General features: G+C 32.4%; 1 protein-coding gene across 1 annotated transcript in view; it reads right to left on the bottom strand.

Annotated features, from left to right (window-relative positions):
• Window positions 1-23191, bottom strand: part of LOC129221610 (nucleotide sugar transporter SLC35B4-like) — a 53870-nt gene that overhangs the window by 21184 nt on the left and 9495 nt on the right. The window contains exons 2-6 of the mRNA XM_054856134.1: window positions 22463-22576; window positions 20512-20614; window positions 13947-13996; window positions 9062-9143; window positions 8618-8666 (exon numbers count right to left, since the gene is read on the bottom strand). Coding sequence (XP_054712109.1) covers window positions 8618-8666; window positions 9062-9143; window positions 13947-13996; window positions 20512-20614; window positions 22463-22576 — 398 coding nt within the window. The remainder of the gene's footprint in view (window positions 1-8617; window positions 8667-9061; window positions 9144-13946; window positions 13997-20511; window positions 20615-22462; window positions 22577-23191) is intronic.

Raw genomic sequence — 23191 nt, 5'->3', positions numbered from 1 at the left:
ACGCTAGAAAAATCAAAAACTTTTCAGATTTGAGATATGAAATTTCTGCAGAAAATCTGCGGAAAATGTCGATTTTCCACAAATATTTTCCAACCCAAGATAGAATTTTGCACAAATTCTGCAGATTTCTTTAAGTTCAAAGAAAATCTAAAGTTCCTGCTGCTGACTTATCGAATACAACATTTTTTACTAGCTTTCCGCCGAATTATCCTAATTTCCGATAGTTTTAAATTTTCTTCTAATTTAAAGAAATCTGCAGAATTTGTGCAAAATTCTCTCTTGAGTTGGAAGATATTTGCAGAAAAATTTGCAGATTTTCTAGAGTAATTTCACACAAATCTGTAGAATTTCTGCAGAAAATTTGAGTTTTCCTCTCTCATTTGAACAGAATTATTCTGCAGCTCAGGCATCTGTTCTGCGACGTACGTCGCAAATTTAGTTGTATTCTGCTTTGGGGCTAATGGGTAGTTGTGTGTTTCAGGAACTTGTGATGAGGTGTATTTAGTTGAGCTTGTACTTCTTCAAAGTCCTCATAACGGGAAGGCCAACCATCAAAATAGCTATAAGTACTAAGAAGAAGTTCAGATGCTTCTTCACCTAAATACTGCAATGCTTTGACATACGCATTATGCATTGTATGAATACTGCAAGTACCAATATTTATTAGGCTTTTTTCTCGTGTCTCAAGGATAATAGTGTCAAACAACCAAAAAACCTTTTTATTAACATAAGGACCATCCAAAGGAAAGCATGAGACATTTATTCATGGATAATTACTCTCGGTAAGTGCTTCACATAGCTTCTCAATCAAAATTTCACCAACTGCCTTGCCCAAGAAGAAAGTTTTGAGATGCCTTGTTGTGATGCAACATTGGCTTTCAGACCAATATTTTGTTGTTCGTTGCAGTTCTTTTTTGTCTTTGACATTGGTAGTTTCATCAAAGCTCAAAGTATAATAGGATAAACATGCTTCTTTTAGCATACATTCTCGAAAATAAGGAGCAAGTCCATCTGTAGAAGGGATAGAACGACTGGTTCAGCTCATAGGGTGCAATTGCAAGTGATAAAAAAATTCCCCGATTTCCCGATAGCATAGCTATTTTTCTTAAACAACAAGGTGGGGGGGGGGCATATTTAAGGCTATTTTTTAAATTAATTTCACTGTTAAAGCTACCATTCAGATACTTTTCAAAGATCTAATTATTTTAAAAAAAATTCCTAAGACGCATTTCAAAAAAGGTGAGAAAGGTGACAAAAGTTGCAAAAGGTGACTAAAAGTAACCAAATTTTCAAAAGGTGAGAAAGGTGACTGACTCCTCGGCCTGTGCCAATGTTTGTGGAGTTGTAGTCAGACTTATTTTGGGATAAATGAGTCGGAGTGGAATATCCAAGAATCGGAGTCAGTCATTTTTCCTCCGTGCATAAATTTTTGCCAAAGCTACAAAGTGAGGGGGGGGAGGGGGGGCGGTTGGAGTCCGACTAATTGTCGGGCACAGGAGTCGGAGTCAGGTGCCCAAAATTGTCAAAATCGGGAGTTTGTCGTCAAGAGCTATTTCCAGCAACTCCACCCTCCTTTTTTTTTTCGAATCTTTTTTTTTTTGAAGGAACTCTTTCTCTTAAGAGTTAATATTACGAGTTCTCAATAAGTGAATTCAGTGAAAGTGATAAAGTTCGAAGTGAGAAATTCCATTTGTCCTTATTTTTATAGCCTCATATCGTAGCCACAAACCAAAAAGAAATTAGATGTTTTTTTTTGGCATGAATTCCAAGTCTAAAATCTAAAAAAAAATTGCTTCTTTTTGAAACCTGAGTACAGTAAATGGACAAGGTTCAAAAAAAAAAAAAAAACCTTCGTCTGTCTTGGTTTTGATTATCTCCATGATGTTGGATCCATCCTAAAAGAGTTTTAAAAAGAAAATATATGTATAACAAAAGTAAAATCTGTGACCTGCTTCCCCCAATTAATTCTAATTTGGATTCCAAAACTTTGAATTCAAATTATGTTTTTCGCAATCTTGAGTTGCGACAAGACCCTACTGATTAGAGTTATTGTTTCTAGAAACGGCTCCCCCATCACAAGCATATCCCTCCTCCTGGGTGGTTACGTGTGTATAGTTGTGTGTGTAGGCTTACGTGTGTGTACGTAGGCGTGTGTATGTGTGTAAAGGTGTGCGCACGTAGGGGAGTGTATATGAGCATGCGTGTGTGGGACATGGACGCCACCGCCCAGCTAAAGTGGATTCCGGTGGACAGTGCTCAGGATCAGCCGCACCGCCGCCGGTGGACGGTGGTGCTGCAGCCCTGGTTCAAGCTGAAAAAGGAACCGTAATGTCAAGGACTGTCAAATGAAAGCAATAAGCAATCGTGATTGCTCAAAAAAAAAAGCTTGTATTTTCAGCATTTGGAACACAAAACATAAGCAAATGGAGCAGTTCCAAGAAAATATTTTAAAATGTGCATTAATTTGAGATTTGAGTTCAGTGACACAAACGCAAACTAATTCTAGTGTTGTTTCTAGTTTAAAAACGGTGACCCAATGGGGAACTCTTTGAAAGAAGCATTCCTTATCAAAGTGTATAGAACGTCCTTACATGTCTAAAAGGGGCACTGTTATGTCATTGTATTAATTAGTATCAGTGCTGGATTTACTCATAGGCTAAACAAGCTATGCTATAGTTTAGGTCCCTGCTTCTTTGGGGGCACCCAACTCTGGAAAAATTGCATAATTCAATCCTAAAAAGGAAAAGTTGTACTTTAAACAAGAAGTTCCGTCTAGAACTAGACGAGCCTACTTTCCCGTATACCCATACTACTTTCTAGTACCTGATCAATATTCTCAAAAATAGCTAAAATCGCAAATTTTTTCAAACATATTTTTTTTAATATTTTAAGCTGATTTCTAGGAATAAAATATTCCTTACTTTTCTTCAAAAAAACGAACAAATAAAATAGCAGCACCTTTTAAACAAAGCAGCTAATACACTTCTTTCCATTAAAAAATTTTTTTAACAGCCTTCAAAACGAAAAAATAATAATAAGTTCATTAAAATACATACATCATATAAAAAACAATCGTTTCTTTTTCCCCTGTTGCCGAAAATAATTTTTTAAACGAATTAATGCACTTACCAAAATAAAAAAAAAACAATAAAATGTCAACTTAAAGAAATAATTTTCATTGTCAAAAAAAAAAAAAAAAGAAAAGAAAAAAAAAATCGTCTGCGCATATTTTTCGAGTTTATTCACCGAAAACTAAATACTTAAATTAAAACTTTAGCGTGAAAATAAAAACAAATCATATCAACAATAATTATTTCACAGTTAAAACCACAGCAGCGGAGTCGGAGTCAATCTCATTTTGGGATAAAAGAGTCGGAGTCGAATATCCAAGAATCGGAGTCAGTCATTTGTCCTCCGTGTATAAATGTTTGCCAAAGCTACGAAGTCAGAGTCGAAGTCGGGGAGTCGGAGTCCGATTAATTGTCGGGAACAGGAGTCAGAGTCGGTGTCAGGTCCCCCTAAATTCTCGGAGTCGGAGTCGGGGGTAGGTCGTCAAGAGCTATTTCCAACAAAGTTTGTTTGAAGTAAATCCGCCTTCAAGTACGGAATCTACATTGACTTTCAGTTTCCCCGTAGGCGCTAATGTTAAGGGATTTGAACTGTTCAAAATTGAACGGAAAATTGTTCAAATCAAAAAGATATTTTATATACAAATTTTTTATCAAAAGCTTTTTCCTACAAAGTTGGTTTGAAGCAAATTCGCCTCACAGTTCGGAATTGCTTTGAATTTCCCCGTAGGCGCTAATGTTAAGTTTTTTTGAACTGTTCAAAATTGAACAAAAAATAGTTCAAATCAAAAAGTGAAATATGGGAATGAGGTGTCCTTGCCGAGATCTTTCGAACAAAAAAAAGTTTGTTCGAATCGGACTATTCATTCAAAAGTTATTAGGGGGGGACAGACAGACAGACCGACAGACAGACCGACAGACAGACAGACCGACAGACAGACAGACCGACAGACATTTTTCCCCATCTCAATACCCTACTTTCCAATTTTTAATTTTTCAATATTTATTTAATTATTTTATTTATTTTTGACTTTTTTTTGTTTTTCACGATATTTTTAAGATGCATTAAGCCTTCTTTCATGCTTTTTTCTTCTTTTTCTGACTTTTACTGGGAAAGTAGGCTAAAAATAGATTTCATTTTCATGTGCTTAAAAAGTTTGAAAATTTTGGAAATTTTAAAATTCTTCAAATGCGAGGAGGATGAGGGATACAAAAGTGTGCCAAATTCAGTTCTTTGTTAGATTCTGCATCAAAAATGTATTAAGCGTGGTCATCTCGTTTCTGTAACATATTGCTTGCTTTAGATGTATTTTTGTGATTCGCATGTTCACATTTTGCTATTTATTTAAACAAGAATTCCGTATTTTTGAAGTTCTTTTGTTATTACTGTCTCTTTCTTTTCGTTTTCCGCACTACTTGTTATCAAAAAATACAAGGATTGCGGAACAATAAGTGTTTCTTACTAAGTTAGAACAATTTATGTAGAACTATACAATCATGTATTAACATATCACAGATTAGAAATTACAAATGAAGTGCTTTGAATATTTTGAATTGTTTTAGAGACCTTCAAAATAAGTTAAAAAGTTTCTGAAACTGCTAGAAAAGTGCTTCAAATTTATTTCTTATCAAGTGCACTTTATGTATTTTTTAATCTTGGTCAATTTTCAGTCAATTCAGTGTTGTGTTTGTCAGTATGTTGAAGGGATGATAAAAAACTAACTATACACCGAAAGTGAATGTGAGCAAGTGACAATGTGTCATCGTTTCTCCTCCCTCGCTCTTCCTCTCTGTCGATTAACATCAATGATTTGTCGAACCATGAGCAATTTTTCTTGTGTATTGTCTTACTTTGCAAAAGAGTATAAGTTAAAAAAAAATTTTTTTTTTTGGTTTTCCTTTTTCCCCCCTGATGTTTTGGTTTTCCAAACTACCCTGTATAAGGCCTCAAAATGCAGAATTTTTTAATGTATTTTCAAAATTTTTCCTGAGTGAGATATCCCCGGACCCCCTAAAATTGGAATTATTCTACTTTCAACTGTAAGGAGGTTCCTTCATCACTCTCCTGATACTCCTCCTTCTCCAAAGGTCAGGGTTTATACTCACTTCGGATAAAAAAAATTCCATGACTTTTTCATTACTTCATAAAAATTTTCATGACCTTGTTACACAAAGAGAATAGTACTATTTCATGTCTAACATTCCTATTATTTCTATGTATTGCTTGACTAAAGTCTTTATTTTCTAAAGCCTTCAACAAATTAAGATAAACTCTGATAAATTTAATGCCTTTTTTAAGGAGTGGTTGAAATAAATTCGGATGCAACTGAATTACACTTTTTGAGTGGGTGTGGTAAAATCAAAAACATGCAACGCCACTACTACGCAATATAACAAACAAGAAGTGTTGAAAATAATGGTGAATTCAAAATTAATGATGTCCCAGCAGAAAAATCTCATTACAAAAAAAAAATTATTAAATAAAAACAAAAAACCCGACCGTGTAAAAACAAAAAAAACTAAAAAGAATAATGTATAAGACCAGTTGTTTATTATGTTATTAAGTACTACTGAATAATTACACCATTGAAATAGTTTTATAATCGTACACAGATAAGACAAATCATAAATTCAAAAGTAGAATAGAAGGATCAACAGTCGGTTTCCATTTCTTTCTAAATCAAGGAACCCCGTAAAATTTGAATGGGCCCTGGGGATTTATTTTTGGGAATTGAATTTATTTTTGGACCAATGCTTTCTTTGTAATTGTACATCGTGGGGAACTTCATCTCGTGGTTGAGATTTCTACCTTTTTGCATCGTGTACATAGTTTGATATTTTTGACAAGAGAAAGTTTTTTTGACATATGCTACCAAAGATTAGCTTGTTTTAAATTTTAATAAATGTATCAGCTTTTGAAGCCGAACTTTGAAATCGTACTTCACGAAGATTTGCATCTCGTGGCTTGATATTTCAATCCTATTGCGTCTTGTAAATATTTCAATATTTTTGGCACTCCGAAGTTATTTAATGACAGGCTACCTTAGATAAGCTTATTTTATGTTTAATTTTAATAAATGGATTTATTTTTGGACCCATGCTTCCTTTGTAATCATACTTCACGGGAAATTGCATCACATGCTTGAGATTTCAATCCCATTGCATCTGTACATATTTGAATATTTTTCACAATTGGAAGCTGTTTCGGAATAAGCTACTTTAAATCAGCTCATTTTAAGTTTTATTTTAATAAATAATAAATACCTTTATTTTCGGGTGACATGCCGACATTGCACACGTCATTAGCGAAAAATTACTTCCAGTGTTTGAAATTTCAATCCTTTTGTACCTTTCAAATGTTTTAAAGTTTTTGACAGTTAAAAACTATATTTTAAAAACTAAAAATGAATGAATTCTGTTAATATATTTATTTATTTTTGCAAGTTTTATTTTAATTATTTTTAGCTTATAGTAATACCACTCATCAGAAGTGAAAATTTTAACTTAACTTAAAAGTTTAACATCTTATCCCACTGTATTTCTTTTTTTTTTTAATTTGCCTTTACAGATATTGTTGCAAAAACATCTCAAACCTTGGAAACAAGGGATATTTTATAGAATGTTACAATGTCAGTAATGAAAAATGCTGTGCAGTGACCGAGTCACCTCAAAATACAAAAATTATTGGATACAATGCTTTGCATTACCTCTAGTAATGCTGAGGTGGAGAGAGTGTGGAGTTCGTACACGTATACATACATACATACATATATATATATATATATATATATATATATATATATATATATATATATATATATATATATATATATATATATATATATATATATATATATATATATATATATATATATAAAGATATGTGTGGGTGTTTGGCAACCAAAAATTTGAAGTGGCTACTGGCAACCAAAGAAAAATACCAGTCTACACGTCTACTTATGAACCCTGGAAAAATATTGATAGATCTGCTTCGATTTCACATCATAACTCCTCCCCCAAACCTCTCCATTTGTTAGATTTCTATTCTGCAGCGGTTGAAGAAGAAGTAATGACTTTAATCTGAAGTGAAATGTGGGAAAGTCAGGTTCAATCATAGAGTAAAGAAATTACATAGAGAGGCCCCGCTGTACTAAGAAATTGAAGCTGGAAGTTGCACCGCTGTATCCCAAGATCCTTAGCTTCTTGCTGTATATCTTGAGAAACATTTTGATTCAAAGCATTCTATCACTGAATCTCAATTGGTTGTTAATTTAAACTTAGATATTGTTGCAAGTTTATGGGGCATGTTTTGGAAATTGCATTACACATGAATTAAAATGTAAACCAATCCGCTACATGCTTTATTTGACTGTTATCATAATCCCACCCATAATTGCACCGCTGTATCCCATAATTCCGGCTTCAATTTGATCTCTTTTTTACCTTAAACGAGGCCTCTCCATGTACATTTCTTTACTCTATGGGTACAATAGAAATAAGGCTCTGTGGCTGCATTTTTGGGCGTAACTAACATCAGCGCACAGTATCTTTTAACGTCATGAAAACTTTTAAAATCTGATTTTTAAGTAAAAACAGTATAAAAATGCACTAATCGGACCAAAATGTTAAAAATCAGTCTAAAGCTGACTTTACCCTAAAAAACTGATTTGGCAGGAAAAGTGGACCGTTTGGGAGCCCTGAATATGCAAAAGCTGGAGAAATTTAATCATAAAGGGTCGAGATATAAGGTTTTGAACCTTAGGGGGCCTTGCACTTACAGACGTACTACAAATAAAAAAATTGACTAGGGCACCGTAAGAAAATTCTATTCCTTCAAAGGGTGCTGCAGCTGCTGCTAGTTAAAAAAGTTTGAGAACCCCTGTTATAGAAGACAAAAGGATAGCCAGAAAAGTGATAAAAGGTATTTTTAGAAATAATTTTGGCGACAGAAAGCATGAGAAGGTTTTAGCAGGTACGTAGGACAGAAAGTGGAATGTCCAAACATTTTGTTAGTAGCCCAAACAAACAAAACCTTAATAATAGATAAATTGAAAATTACACATGAGCTGCAACAGTTAAAGAAAAATGATGAATAAAATCAGAAAGTAAAAAGGTTCGAAAATAACATATTGTACTGCACTGAGAAAAGGGAAATTTGAGATTGATTAAGGGTTAAAAATTTGAAGACGAATGAATTTTTTAAAAAAATGCAATTTTTGTCACAAGTGCATTAATCCAATGTTCCAAACTGTTCACCGTTCAAAAGAACGGTGGTTCATTTAAGTGAACGAACGGATCCGTTCATTTTAAGGATTTGTTCTTTTTGACCTGTTCGTTCATGAACGACACATCTCTACAAAATACATGTGCAGAGAATAAAGTATATTACAGTTTCAGTTTAATATAAGTTTCCTGCCTCTAAAATCGTATGTGTAATGCAAATCGGAAAATAGATATATAGCTAAGATTTCTTGGAAAATCAGACAGATGAATTTCTTTTTTGAGGCGAAAAAAAGAGCTTTAGACCAAAACTGTTAAAAAGTACTTACCAATGAAAGATTGATTCTTTGGGGTATTAATTTCACTGTTTGTTTCAGCCTATAAAAATTTGAGAAAAAATTCAGATCAAAACCTAGTTTATGAATAAATTGTGTACTCTAGTAAAGAAATGAAAAAAAAAAAATACAATAATAAAAATAAAATTGAAATCAAATATTGCACTTTAGTTTATATTCTCATTTCCCACTTAGTTTTTTTTTTTTTTTTCAAAAATCCATTCTACTTTCCTTCCAGAATCTAGAAAATGTAAAATAAATTGACAGAAAAAAGTAGGAATTTGTATCATCCGATATTTATTATCACAATTAATTATTCAAAAATTAATACAAATATATTATGGAGTTGCCTGCCCAGGGTGGGATTGTCAAAATAGCAACAACTACACAAAATAGCAAGATCTGAATACAAGGAAAAATTAATAAAAAATAACTTACTTTTATACGATAGGATGCCCAAGTTGCTAAAAATATGCCACAAGACACCATCAAAACCGAAAAATATTTTATGAATGCATACCTATTTTAGGATGTACAAAACATTTTTATGTAGCATAAGTTCGTTAAAATATCATTTGATGCAACTAATACTTGATTAGTGCTAAAAGCAATATAAATATTTATAAATGCAATTCCTTAAATACAGAAGTACTAATAAAATATTCACTTCACATCAAAAATGCACTTGAGAAGAACTGTTTCATCAGTTAATTTCCTTTAATTTAAAATAATAGCCAAGTAAGCAAGAAGAAAAATTAAATGATCATTAACAACTAGAGATATTAAAAACTTAAAACACATGTTTACATGTGAAAGGTACTGGGTAAAACCCTCTGTCAGTCCAAGTAAAAAAAAACTAATTTGAAGAAAAATGATTCTGAATGTTTGACTGATGGGCTTCTCCCCTAGTACCACCTATTTTCAAACAAATATTTCAACTGACTTACGGAGTTTGCTTAAAAGATGATAGACTATTCGAAAAATATACTTCTGCAACCATTAGACTGCATCATTATTCTATTTCTTGTAAAAGCTGACTGGTGGGGTTTTTCCTTTGTACACTTAATATGTATACAGTACAAGTGTGGATCAAAGGGAGGAGAGAAACTTTCAACTGACAATATTTTAGAATTGAAGTCCTATAAAAGCAATTGTATGCCATCTTTGATGACGTTGAAGAAAACATAGGGTTTTCAACTTTCTGTAAAGCAAATTTTTTGAAATTAAAATTTCAAAATGGTAAATTTACATAATAAGTACATAATGAGTAGTAAGTTACCACCATAAAGAAAGAGCTATGGTAGAACTGCATGCAATATATCAGTCGCCGGATTATGAGATCCAGAGATTGCAGTTTGTGCTTGTTGTGGACTCATCCGTCTGGAAGAGTCAATAACTGAGCTAGGTACAGATGTCCTCATTGCAGCTGATCTTCGTAACTAACTGGCAGCTAAAATGTAATTGGCAGACTAGCGAGAGTCTGAAAGCAATGATGCGGTTCAAATTGAAAATTGAAGGTAGAAGCTTATGTCGCAGTTCTGCTTTGGCTTTGGATTAAGGATGGTAACTTATTGCTTATCACTTTACTTTCAATTTATGAGTTGAACCATACCATTGCTTGTGGACTCTCACTGGTGAACTAAATTAATTTTAGCTACCAGTTTGTTGGTAATCTCAGCTTCAGTGAGAGAACTTCTGCCTCCAGCTAGGTTATTGATTATTCCAAACTGATAACTCCATAACAAGGAGAAAACTGCAATCTCTGAAAGTCCTAGTCGGGCATCTGGGGTTTTACATGTAATTCTGCTATGGTATTGGTTATTGCAGTAACTTACTGCTTATCACCTAAGCTTTACTAGAGTCATTATTCTATTAGTAATTCTCTATTAGTGTTTGACTACATATTTAAGAATACATGTGCAGTGTATATTGACTATCTCTGTAAACCTGTCTTTCTACAAACAAAGAATAGGAGTGAATTTAAGTAAAATGTTCCCTTCTCCCCCCAAAGTTACTTTTATATTGCTGTTTTTTTTTCTTTTCTTTTTTATTCCTTAACTCCTTTCATTTAATCACTGCTGTTGCAATTTAAAATTGCAAAAAAAATTATTTTATTAATATTCAAAGTGACATTTTTCCTATTTAGAATACTTAGAGGGGGTAAAATGTCTAAAATCTCATTAAAAGAGTAAAAATTCATTAAAAAAAGAAAAGAAATGTAGCAACAATTTAGATTTGGATATAATAATGAAAATAGTAAAGTAACTAAACATCAGATTTTTAAGCAGAATCCAGGAAAACTCAAAAATATTTTTAAATTATGCATCAAACATTGTACACTCTAAAAACAAGTTTTAAATCAAAATCTGATTTTGTATTGCGCTCCAAAGTTTCCAACACATATTTTGTTCGTAACTCTCTTTAAAAAAGAATAAACGTAAATTGGATTCAAGAATTACTAATGAAATAGACATTTTCCGCTCTGGTTCATTTAAAATGGGATTTGTTAATCTGTTTTTTTTTTTTTTTTCTTTTTGCTACAATGATGAGGGAGGAAAACATTTTGGATAAATTTCAAGCTGCAGCTGGTCATGTTTTAGAAAAATGTACTGCAAAAACATGACAGCTTATTCTTTTGTTTTGCTGGGGATACAACAGACCAGCAAAATTATTAAAGAAAATTGGGAATCAAACAACTCACTTAATTTAAAGTTTTAGTTAATATTTAAAACCATAAACTACAGAAATAAGAAGTATGGTGATATTTACGTATTAATCACTGGGTCATAGCTCCCAGAAAAGCTGAAATGCTTTGTAAAATAGGCAGATCTGTACATTTGCGAACTTTGAAATTTAGCTTCAAAAAATTCTGGGCACATACATTGAAGTATATGTATTGTGTTAGGTGCTAGATCGTTAAAAATGTAGATCAGTGGATTCGGATTCATAAGGTTAAAGTTTAGATCCACAAATACGGATACAGAACTTAAATTTCTTACCTAATTCAATTTCGGTACAAGTGTAAAATTTGTAATGGAAGGTATTCCTGTCCCAGTATTGGTATTACTCCTTTAAAATTTTCGTCTACGGCTAAAACATAATCAAGAATATGTTTTTTTCTCAAAAGAAGTTTCTGCTAAAGGGGTATGGGGAGAGGTGGGAAAAATGGGACAGTGCTGCATTTATGCTAAAATTAAAGGTTAAAAAATATTTCTAGCTTGCTTGGTAGATGTAGAATGTAGGAGCAAGAGTTCAAAGCTACTACTGTACAGGCTGTCAATAGTTTTTTGCATTTTATTCCAGCATAAATGCAGCTGTGACCTATTCCGTTCGTCTTTCCCCTACCGATAAAAATCTCACAGCTTTTTAAATGATAAACAGAGAATTTAATCTCACTTTTTTCGAAGAATGCTGAGAAAAACAAAAACGAAGAATAATTGAAGCACCAAATCAGGGTTAGTACACACTTCTTTAAATCAAAATCAAGGACTCATACAGTGGCTCCCAAAAGTGTTCGTACACCTACGACTTTCAATGAAATAGGCCCTTATCCATTACTTAGAATTAATATTTCGAAATGGCTATTTTATTATAAGATCTATGATCTATTTTGAACAAAGCTACATGAAATTTTTTAATAAAACATTAAAACTTCATATTTTAAAAATCAAAAACCAAAAAGTGCCGGAAATATTATCTCACAAAAGTCTTCGTACACTTTGAAAAAATGTCAAAAAATTAGTAAATAATTTAACTTTTTAGCAAGTTATTATTTAGTAGAATATCATGCAGTAACAACAACAGCTTTTAAACGTCTGGGAATAGATTTCATTGTTTTTTCTTTCTTTTTTTGTGCAATTTCTGAGTTAGTGTTCAGCCGTACTACGAGTCTTACTGTTTCTAGTTCGCTTTTCATTTCAATGGTGTATTTTCGTAATCTAGCCACCAAATATCTCTAAATATGTTCCATTAACTTTAAATCTAGCGATTGAGGAGATATTTCTAAGCTTAGGGACAAATTTTGAGGCACCAAACGCGAACGTGTGCTTCTTATTGTTATCTTGATAAAAAAACAAAGTTGTTTCCGATTACCAAATTTTGGGCTAATAGTTTAAAATTGTCTTTTAAAGTAGTTAAATGAACAGCATAATTCATTATTTCACGAAAAAATTCCAAATTTCCAAGTCCTGATGCTGAAATGCGCCCTCACACAAGAACACCTTCATCGTCCTGATTAACTGATCCAACTACGTTCTTAAGATTAAATTCCTCATTTTTTTCTTCCATTTACAATTATACAACAATTTAACCCAAAATGTTGAATTTATTCTCATCTATAAGTAAGACGTTGTTCCAAAACGTTTTGAGCTTATTTATCATTGATTTTACGACGGAAAGCGTAAGCTTACTGTTTTTCGCACAAACAAGAAAATTTCTGCGGGGTGAGATCCCATTTAATCCAGCTAATCAGAAACTTTGGCGAACAATTTTTGGTAAAAATTAACGTAAAATGTTTCATTCAATTCTGCAGAAACTTTTTCAGTTTTTTTTAACTGTAAAATTCCGATCACGCTTTGTTAACATTGCCAGTTGACCTTTTCTTACCTTGTTTTCTATCCGATTCTTGTCTTTAAAGCATTTTATCAAGCACTTCACTATACAATGGCATAAATTACCAATTTAGAGACATTTCAAACCAATTTACGGCTGCTGTTAGGGAAAAAATCATATTTCAAATCGTGTTTGTTGTTTTTTACGCATACTTGCCAATTTAAAATAATAAGCAGAATATTAGAAAATAAATACACAAAAAATTAAAGGCAAATGACTTTATAGTATCATTAAAATGCAAAAATAGTAAAAAAACCACATACGATAAGATTAATTAAGAATTTATTCGAAAATATGTAAGTGTACGATGACTTTCGTGGCGTATCTTTTCTCTGTCTCTACGTTTTTTGACAAATTTCAAAAATAAAATCTGGCAATATTTTGAAAAAAACTACTGGGTTTTATTCAGAATGGCATAGGAATGATGTGAAAAAAAATTGGACTTCATATTCGAATTCAGTTTTGCGTTATTTTGGTTTTACTACAAAATTTCAAGGTGTACGAACACTTTTGGGAGCCACTGTAAGGACTTGTAAAGATTAAACCTCAAAAATAAGGAAGCCTAAATAGAACTAATAACAAATTTTTGCACGCATAACTGTCATCGCAGCGAATTCAACCTATTGGAGCATAATGTATATAATAGAACATAAAAGATGGATTAACAATATTATGCAACAAAAACTCCTAAAAATGGACCTTATATACTTACTTTTTCTTGAGCAAGAATCTTCCCATAAACATACTTGTTACCAAGGAACCCTTTAAGAAATAAATTACAGAAGTAAAATAAAATGTAAACTAAGCCACCAAGTAACGAATGCGGCATTAAATAACATGAAAAGTTCAATTCAAATAATCTGCCAATCAAATAAAGAAATTTAAGAGTAAAATATTAAACTAACCACGTAATATGTGCAGTGTAAATTGACCAATTGCAGTGCATTACTTTGATGGTCAACTTATAGAGGGTGGTAATGTGAATTTTTTTTTTTTTTTGTCACTTCTCGCACCATGCATTCATTTTTTAACTGATTGAAACATTCTAAACTCGCTTTTATTTTTTAACATAACTTTGAAACAATAAATAAAAATGTTGTTTCAATATTTTTAGAGATTATTTACCAGAATGAAATATAAAGTATACAAATTTAAAATAACTGTAAATTAATCAAAAAAAAAAGTCTTACTGCTCATGAAAAATTACTTACTTGATATTAACAATTCTTGAGAATTCATATCCACTCAAAAATGACTTAAATTCTTCGTTTTATTTTTTCTTATACATTTGTAGCTATGATAATCTATTTTTCAACAAAATACCTCTTTATTGAAGTTTGGCACATTTTCTGCGACTTAATATTAGCCCAATGTTTTTCAATGGAAATATAAATATTCATAGTTTTTTTTTTTTTTTTTTAAATGTCTGGTTGCTTATTTGAGGCATAACTGATTACACTTTTCGTGCAATCTAATGCTTCAGCCAAGTGGTCAACTTACAAAGGCTTTTTACAATACTCTAAACCAGAGTTTTCCAACCGGTGGTTCATGAACCCATGGGGGTTTGCGAGAGTTATGAAGAGATTTGTGAAAAAAATATTGTAATGGCAGAATTTTAACAAATTTATTTGAGAAAAATTCTTAAGTTCAAGTGTTTTTTTTTTTTTGAGCAATCACGATTGCTTATTGTTCTCATTTGACTGTTTTTTGGGTTACGCTGATTTTATTTTCCCGCCAGCACCCTCTGCAGTATGACCGTCGACCGGCCGCCTCACGATGCTGCTCCTCTTGCGAAAACCGTGTCCAGATTGCGTCCATATCCTACACACACACACACATGCATACATATACACACCTACACACATACTCCTACACACACTCATGCCTGCACACAGACACAAACACACATGCCTACATACACACACACACGTACGCCTACACACACAAACGCCTGCATGCACACGCGCGTGTACATGCACAGCACTGCATACACAACTCACACACATGCATACATACACCCACACACATGCACCCACACACATGTGCCTACACAAACACACACGCGCATACATGCACACACACGCTCGTGATTGCGAAAAACATAATTTGAATTCAAGATGCCAAAAATTCAAATTAATGTAATTTTTTTTTTGCGTTCATCCTTTATTCATTTGTTTCTTCCAAGGCTCGTGTTTTTACCTGTTTTTTCGAGCCCATGATACAATTGAAACCATACCCGAAAAGTTCAACTTTGAATACTATGTCTTCAGTTGAAGATGAAAATATATGAATGCTTTCATTTTCTCAGAAGCTTTTAACCAGAAAATTCGATTTAACTTCATAGAAACATTACATGGAGCATATGCAAACGCCTGCTCTAAGGCATCGATCCAAAAGGGGAGACATAACTCCCCTCAATTAAGCAATCAAATACAGCCTAGGGTGTATTTCAGAGACCTATATTTAGAAAAATTTGCCTCAGACTCCTTTTTGAACCCAAAATTACATGTTCACTTCCTTTTTTCCTATGATTATCCCTATCAAAACCAGGAGGGGGTTCCGCCATTGCCTGCTTTACCATTTGAATGCGAAAAGGAGCTAAGCTATCGTGCTTTTGGAGAACCGAAAATGCGCAGAAGAGCAGTCGTACTGCTGTTTGTTGCAATAATTTTCACAATACCTAAACCACAATTTACTTCTAACTTTTATTGATGAAAAATGGAAGGAATGGTTAGTAACCCCAAAATACAAGAAGTGTGTAAGAATATTTTTGCTTATGAAAAATTTCCTGGGTGAAGCTTGTTACAGTGTGAAGTGTACACAGTAAAAAAAATCAACGGAATTAAACTATGCAACTTGATTTACACTGTATGTAAAAAAGGCACTCATGAAATTTGTTCAGAAAGAGTTTCTCATAACAAATGGGCATAAAAAATATTTTGTTGGTAAAGATTACTTTTTATGTAATAATTTGAGTTAATAAAAGGGGTTTCTATTATTTTTCAAAAATAAAATGAAATAAATAATAACTACGCGTTTTATTCCGCCTTTTTTAAGAGCAAGAAAATGCTTCAGCACTTAAACGATTAACGTACGCAGTACATTCCTACCAAATAGCCAGACATATATTCCTCTAAAAAAAGATATAAATTTAAATGCTGTTCTAATTTTGTAGGGAGAAAAAAGATTACATAGTTAGTCTGAGACAGTTTTCTAAAAGGTACTTTTATAAATTATTCTTTAATTGACTTCTGTTTAGGGTTACAAATAAATGTACTGTTGTGTCAGAAAATACTTATAAAACTTTATATCCCCTTTTTTCAATGTTAAAAGAGATTTACAGCACACACAGAGATAAATACAGAAGCAAATTAAACGTTGAGAACCTAATTTAAGATTGAAACTGTCAGATATTTGAGTCAAACTTTGAGCTTCTTTATTCCACAACTATTCCCATTTAGAGCTTTTTTTTTTTTTTAAATAATCACTGGGTTTGTTATTTGTTTTTCATTCATTTACTAGTTATCATTTTAGTTTTTAGAAAGTATTTACATATTTTGGTACTATGATTTCATTTTTGTTATGAACTCTCTATTATGAGCGATATAATAATTAATTTACTTCTCCAGAATTTTATTGTATGCGTGACTTTTTTTTCTTGTTACCTGTTACTCATTGTATAAGGAGCTCGCCAACTTCTTTTGCCTTTTGGAAGGGGTTTGCAAGGGGGAAAAGGTTGGGAACCTCTACTCTAAACCAAAGCTGATGAACATTAGGTTTCAAACAAAAGGGGTCAACTTAGACAAGGTTTTACTCTACATGAAATCTTGACTTATGCAAATTGTCTATAATTTTGCCTAATTTTTCACAAATTACAAATTTTAGAGTAAAGTGAATTCCTAGCTCACAACAGGAAAATAATTGGAAAGGAATTGTGGTGTTGAGTGTCGAGTCCGTTATACTACTAAATACTGATTTTGTGAAAATCAAGTTCCCACACTGTACTAGACTAAACATAGCTTTGTTAATGTATATAAACAATCACTCCATTTGTTCATTTTTTTAATTCCAAATATGAAAGTGATAACATATTGTGTCACCTAAGAACCCTGTTTCATTTAAATACTGAGAAGATAGATAGAAAAGAGAAAGTTTGAGGCAATTTAAGAAAAGGTACATATCGTAGCTAAAAAGACAAATGGGCAGATCTCACTTTGAGGCATTTTGCAGATAACCGATTTAAATATTTCCAGTTTACTGTATCACTTGAGAACCACCACCAGTGAGAGGGACAGCAACTTTTTTTACTATTTATTGTAGAGATACGCCCATTGGTCAATGGTTATGCTACACACTATATGTCTAAAAATGTTTGTGAGTATATGGCGTATATGGAGCATACCGTATGGGAACACCCCTCCTTATATCACTTCCATACTTCAGTAATATGTATTACCTACTAAAGCACTGGCCACTACCGGTGTGTTTCTCTACTGTTTAAAAATTTATTAGAATAACCATTTGAGATTAAGCAGCATAAATCATTTTCAAATAATAAATATGCTACTATTTACGAAAACATTATACAGATGGGTCATTCTCCAGAAAACGTAACTTTTGAACGCAAATATTTTTCAATTTCGAAACCTTTTGCTTTATTTTTTTTCATTCTTAAATGAAAGTGTTACCTACTAGAAGTAACCATAAACAATGGCCCAGCTAAGTTCCAATTATTTTACTCATAAATTAAAAAAAAATAATGCCTTGTTCATGGGGGAAAAAAACTTTTAATGTTTAAAAATCGAGGCCAATTTAGTATCAAAGTAGTAATTTCATTAATTGTGTAAATAATGAGCTATTTTAATGATTAGTTCTTCTTCTTTTTCGGCACTACAGCCTAGGGCAGGCCAAGACCGTCTCAATCAGTTTCCTCCATCCCGCCCTGTCAGAAACAAATTAATGATTAGTGGGGGGGGGGGAGAACCTAATATTAAGTTCTCCTAATTAAAGGCTCTTAAGTAGCAGTTATCCTTTTAGTTCAAATGTGTGTTAAAAAATAATATTTAGTAAATTTGAGAATATACTGGCAATTTATAGTTTTGGTAGAATGCCTAAGATTGATGTATTTCCCTTCCCTCAGTTATTTTCATCTCAGAAATAATGACATTGATAAGGTCTGTCACCGAGGTGAGATTAACGGAGGTGAGGAATTTTCCGTTAATATAGGCCTAATGGATACATCCAGGGAAATATTTTGCTTCTTCGTTGCTACAATCTACACATGTTAAGCACATGAAAACATGTTCACTTCTTTTTTTAGATTAATTTACATCCCTGAAATTCAAGTTCAAGGAATTGAGAAGTCACAATAACCACACTGAGTTTTTAAAGCAAAATCCATTCTTGTTTTTTGACAAAAATCTCACAATTTTTTTTTTATGACTGAAAATAAACAAGGGGGCTCCCTTGTATCAAGGAAAATAAAATTTGATGTCATTACTGTCATGTGTTAATGAGGGATGGCATTTTGTGTTTAGGTAATGGAGGTGAGAATTTATTGTGTGACATGACTCCTTATCCTACTAAAACCAACTAAAACACAATATTAAAAAATTAAATATACTTAAACAATTAGTATTTGAGACACTTGTGAAATGAATAATAAATAAATAAGTATATACTTTTAATTAAACAAATTATTAAGCAACATCTACAGTTGCACAAGGAGTGTGACATGCCACGGAGGTGAGTATTCACATGTTGTGAACCAAATATATACTGAAATAAAAATTATGATTAAAAAATTTCTGGCAGGTTTAAATAAAAATCATTGTTAAACGAATTGTTCCTAAAAGTTTTTCCTGTAAAAGGCGTGTGACAGAAAAGTTACTTTATGAAGAATGACCCAGATGCAAATAAAGCTCATGTGCAGTGTTGCCAGATTGGGGGAAATTTCCCCATTTTGGGGAAATCTGGTGCTCTCTGGGGAAATTTTGGGGGAATGGGTTTTGAGGGGAATTCTTTGAAGGAAAATTTTTTTCTTGTGAAAAACCTGGGGGAAAAAAAAACTTCAAGGAAAAAAGAATTTTTTTCGTATTTAGATTCATGTCAAGAAGTAGTAGTTACATTGTTTGTATCAAACAGCGTTGGTTTAGCTTTACTGAACTTTATGGAATTCGCATTTCACATTATGTAGAATATTATGCTACGGAATTCGCATTAATGTTCTTCGTGCGTACTGTTCATTTTCCTAAGCCGAGACTTAGCGCCAATTTGCGCATGCATTAGGTCTGCTGTGACTTTATCAAAATAGGGATTAAAACCCGGAAGTAAAAGTGCCCATCCTCAACCTATCGTTCCTTTTTTAAATGGAATCTGTCCTGAGTGGTAGTCTTCGCTTTCGAGAACGGACAGTAACTAGTTGATACGTGAAACGGGTAAAAATAAGTGTGATGAAGAATGTTCTTGGATAAATATATACAAAAATCATAGTTTAAATGTACATACCGAAGCAGAATAATAAATGCAAGTAGAAAAAAAAATTTGGCTATTTCTTATCTCTCGGTCAGGCGCTTGTACTTATGACTAGTGGCACCTGCATGGCTTTGCCCATAGTAGAAAATTAAAAGGTCTTTCGGTTCCCCTCTATATTTACAAATAATGCATGATGAATTTCTCGCCAATTGGCTTGCCCACGTTACGGTTCCACATTATGATAGCTTGGTAATTTACTCGTCCATCTTATGATAATTTTGCTCGGAAAAGGTTCTTAAAATTGGAATAGAAAAAGAACAAAATCGGATTTTCGAAAAATCGCTTAAAGGTGCACACCCCCATGCTACAAACTAATTTTTTGCCAAATTTCATGAAAATCAACAGAACGATCTAGGCGCTATGCGCGTAACAGAGATCCTGACAGACAGAGAGATATCCAGACAGAGAGACTTTCAGCTTTATTATTAGTACAGATAAAGAAAGATATTGATAAAGACAAAAAAAAAAAAGCGAAAATGGGAAGAAAAAAAGTTGGGGAATTTTCGAAGAAAATTTGGTTATTTGGGGAAAAAAAAATTTTCAAGAGACAAAAACATTAGAGAAAGTCGATTCATTTTCTGAAAATATTAGTGGAAAAATAATTTTTGAATTTGGGGAATTTTGGTAGAAAACATCACTTTTTGGGGAAAAATTGGAAGGGAATTGGGGAAATCTGGATTTGACCATCTGGCAACACTGCTCATGTGCAATGCTAAATTGCAATAAAGACCACAGGTACTTACAGATTTAAAAATCATATGGAGAGGCATGGGTATGTTGAAATTCAGAGCCCAGTTATTAGCTACACTAACAGCAAAAAACATCACAACCAAAACAATGTAATTCCTGTAAAAGCAATTAAAAACACTTCATTTGCTATCATTACAAATAATAATATTTTTTATATAGCTGAACTCATTCTTCAAGTATATATTGCACATAGATTTTTAAAAGTTTACTAAGAGCATCCATTTTAAGGAATATGTTATTCATCATAAATTTCATTATATTTTTTTAACTTTCGCTGTGATTTTTGTCATGATTTCAACTTATAATGTAGCACGCATTAAAAACATAATTTGAGAATAATAAAAGCTAATTGAAGACACATAACAACATACTAACTATTAACCAGTTGGTTTAAGTTATGGTTGGGAAAAAAATTAAAGTAAGCAATATTCTTCTCCAAGCAACGAATTGAAGGCCAAGAACATGCCTATTTCAGAGAATCTGATTTCCTTATACATTCATTGAATATTGTTACATGTTCAACTCTCAAAAACTTGAAGCCTAACAAATCGAATATTCCTTTATCTCGAAGTTTTAATATGGTTCCAAACTCTTGAGAAGTTTCTGAGAACTTCCCACAACTCAAAACTTTCAATAAGTTGAAGGTTTTAGGACTTTGCGCTATTGAGAGCTGACTGTAACTGAAAAAAAACAACAATGCTCGTAAATACGCTTAAAAAGTTGCGACAAGACTGTTTCACAATTAAGTAATAAAAATGAAGTAAAACAATTAAGCCATCAAAGCAAAACAGTCAATGATGATTTAATGCAATGCCAAAGGAGTCAATACATTAGATCCAAAGAAGTGGTCTGGCACATCCTGGTCGCCTTACAACCGTTGATCACAGTAAAAAAGGCAGGAGGGTCAAATCCCCATCCAGAACCATTGGTTTTAACGCATATTGTCAATCTTAATATGGAAATTAATATACATTCAAGGGGAGATAAGACCAAAATCCCACCCAGAAGATAATTTCTGGCTGTGCTATTGGTTAATCACTTTAATTTATACCTGTTAATTTAACCTATGCTTGTGAAATCAATAATTTGATTCTACAAACACTATGCAAAAGGTCAAGGCTTTGGATCAACAAACTATGCCAAATGCAAATTAAGCCCTTATATATTCAGGTTCTGGCAAATTAAATAGAATAATTTTAATTCCCCACCTCTAACTTATTCCAAGCATAAGATACACTATAACCGCGATTTAATGATTGTCAAAGGACTTGAAAATTTATCGTTAAATCAAAGATACTGTTAAATTGAGGAGCATATACATTCAATGAAGTTAAATCTAGACCAGTGAAATATATCATAAAATTGAGGAAATTGTTAAATCAGGTACCGATAAATCAAAGTTATAACTGTATATCAATTTTTAAACATCTTCACAATCCAGTTTAACTAACCTATGCAACAACAAATCACAAGAACAATCACTAACACCTACATAAATTTGTGTTACGAAAAACAAAAGATTTTTAGAAAACAAAATAGTATTTCAAAGAAAAAATAACCTAAAATGAAAAACAAACATCAGCACATAGCTAGATAATATAGACACACGCGTTCATGCTGTGCAGATACATTTGCTGTAGGTAGTATATGTATTGGCTGAAAATTGTTACTAGTATCGGTATTAAACAGATTATCTTCAAAATTTGAAGATAAATTAATGAAAAATGTTCATTATTGCTTTCATGAATACACGATTGAAAGCAAAAGGCATTTTCTTACTAAAAATTTTACCTACCCACTGCATTTTGATTTTCATTCTTGTAGATAGTTTTGAGCTATTTGCGCAGATACTTTATATTTTTACCTTACTATGCATCAGCAATGCATTTTTTCCCCTCCACCATACACACTAACACACTATTTAATAAAATCATGATATCTTACTTAAGTGGAACAGCTGGTTTTTCTTTTCCAAATTTACTTGTAAATATTAATCCTTCAACTGCAACAAAAAGAAATTGAAAGAAGGTAACTACATTTCCACACCCAGGTACTGCCCTGAAAGTATTAAAACACCGATTTCAGTATTCCTAGAAGGGAAATATGTTTGAAACTTACAAAAGAATTGCATTTCAACCATTGAAGGAAAAATTTCTTGAACATTTTTTGAAAAGGTTTTGAGTAAGGGAAAAGTTTCATTTTACAAAAGGGCAAAGTCTGGATTCCTTAAAATTGTTGGCTCAAATAAAAACCTTTAAGGAATATGAAAAAGCATTCAGAATTTCACACTAGGAGGACCAATTTTCGGTTATACCTAAAATAACTGGAAATGATCAAAATGACTTTTTAAAAAATGCAAATTTTGTCTAAAAATGCATATAACCAAGAAAAGCATTTTATGTTACCTACTTCTCTTATGAAAATGAATCATAACTGATACTGTTTGACTTGAAATGTCAAGAAAAAATACAAATAAAAAATATATTTGAAATATCCTTCACATAAGCTCAGTTCAAATCTAATGAAAGAAATGCCACTTATGGCGTTGGAAAACAGGAAAAAAAAATTAGAAAGCTCTGAACACATCAATATTTCTCAAAAAAAAAGTATGATAAAAAGTCCTCCACATAAAATCCCTACTTTTCCTGCCTTTCAGATAAGATAATTCAATGA

Source organism: Uloborus diversus, chromosome 1 (genome assembly GCF_026930045.1).
Source record: "Uloborus diversus isolate 005 chromosome 1, Udiv.v.3.1, whole genome shotgun sequence".
Lineage (NCBI taxonomy): Eukaryota > Metazoa > Arthropoda > Arachnida > Araneae > Uloboridae > Uloborus > Uloborus diversus.
Note: the sequence above shows the minus strand (reverse complement) of the source record. Positions and strands in the feature narration are given on the sequence as shown.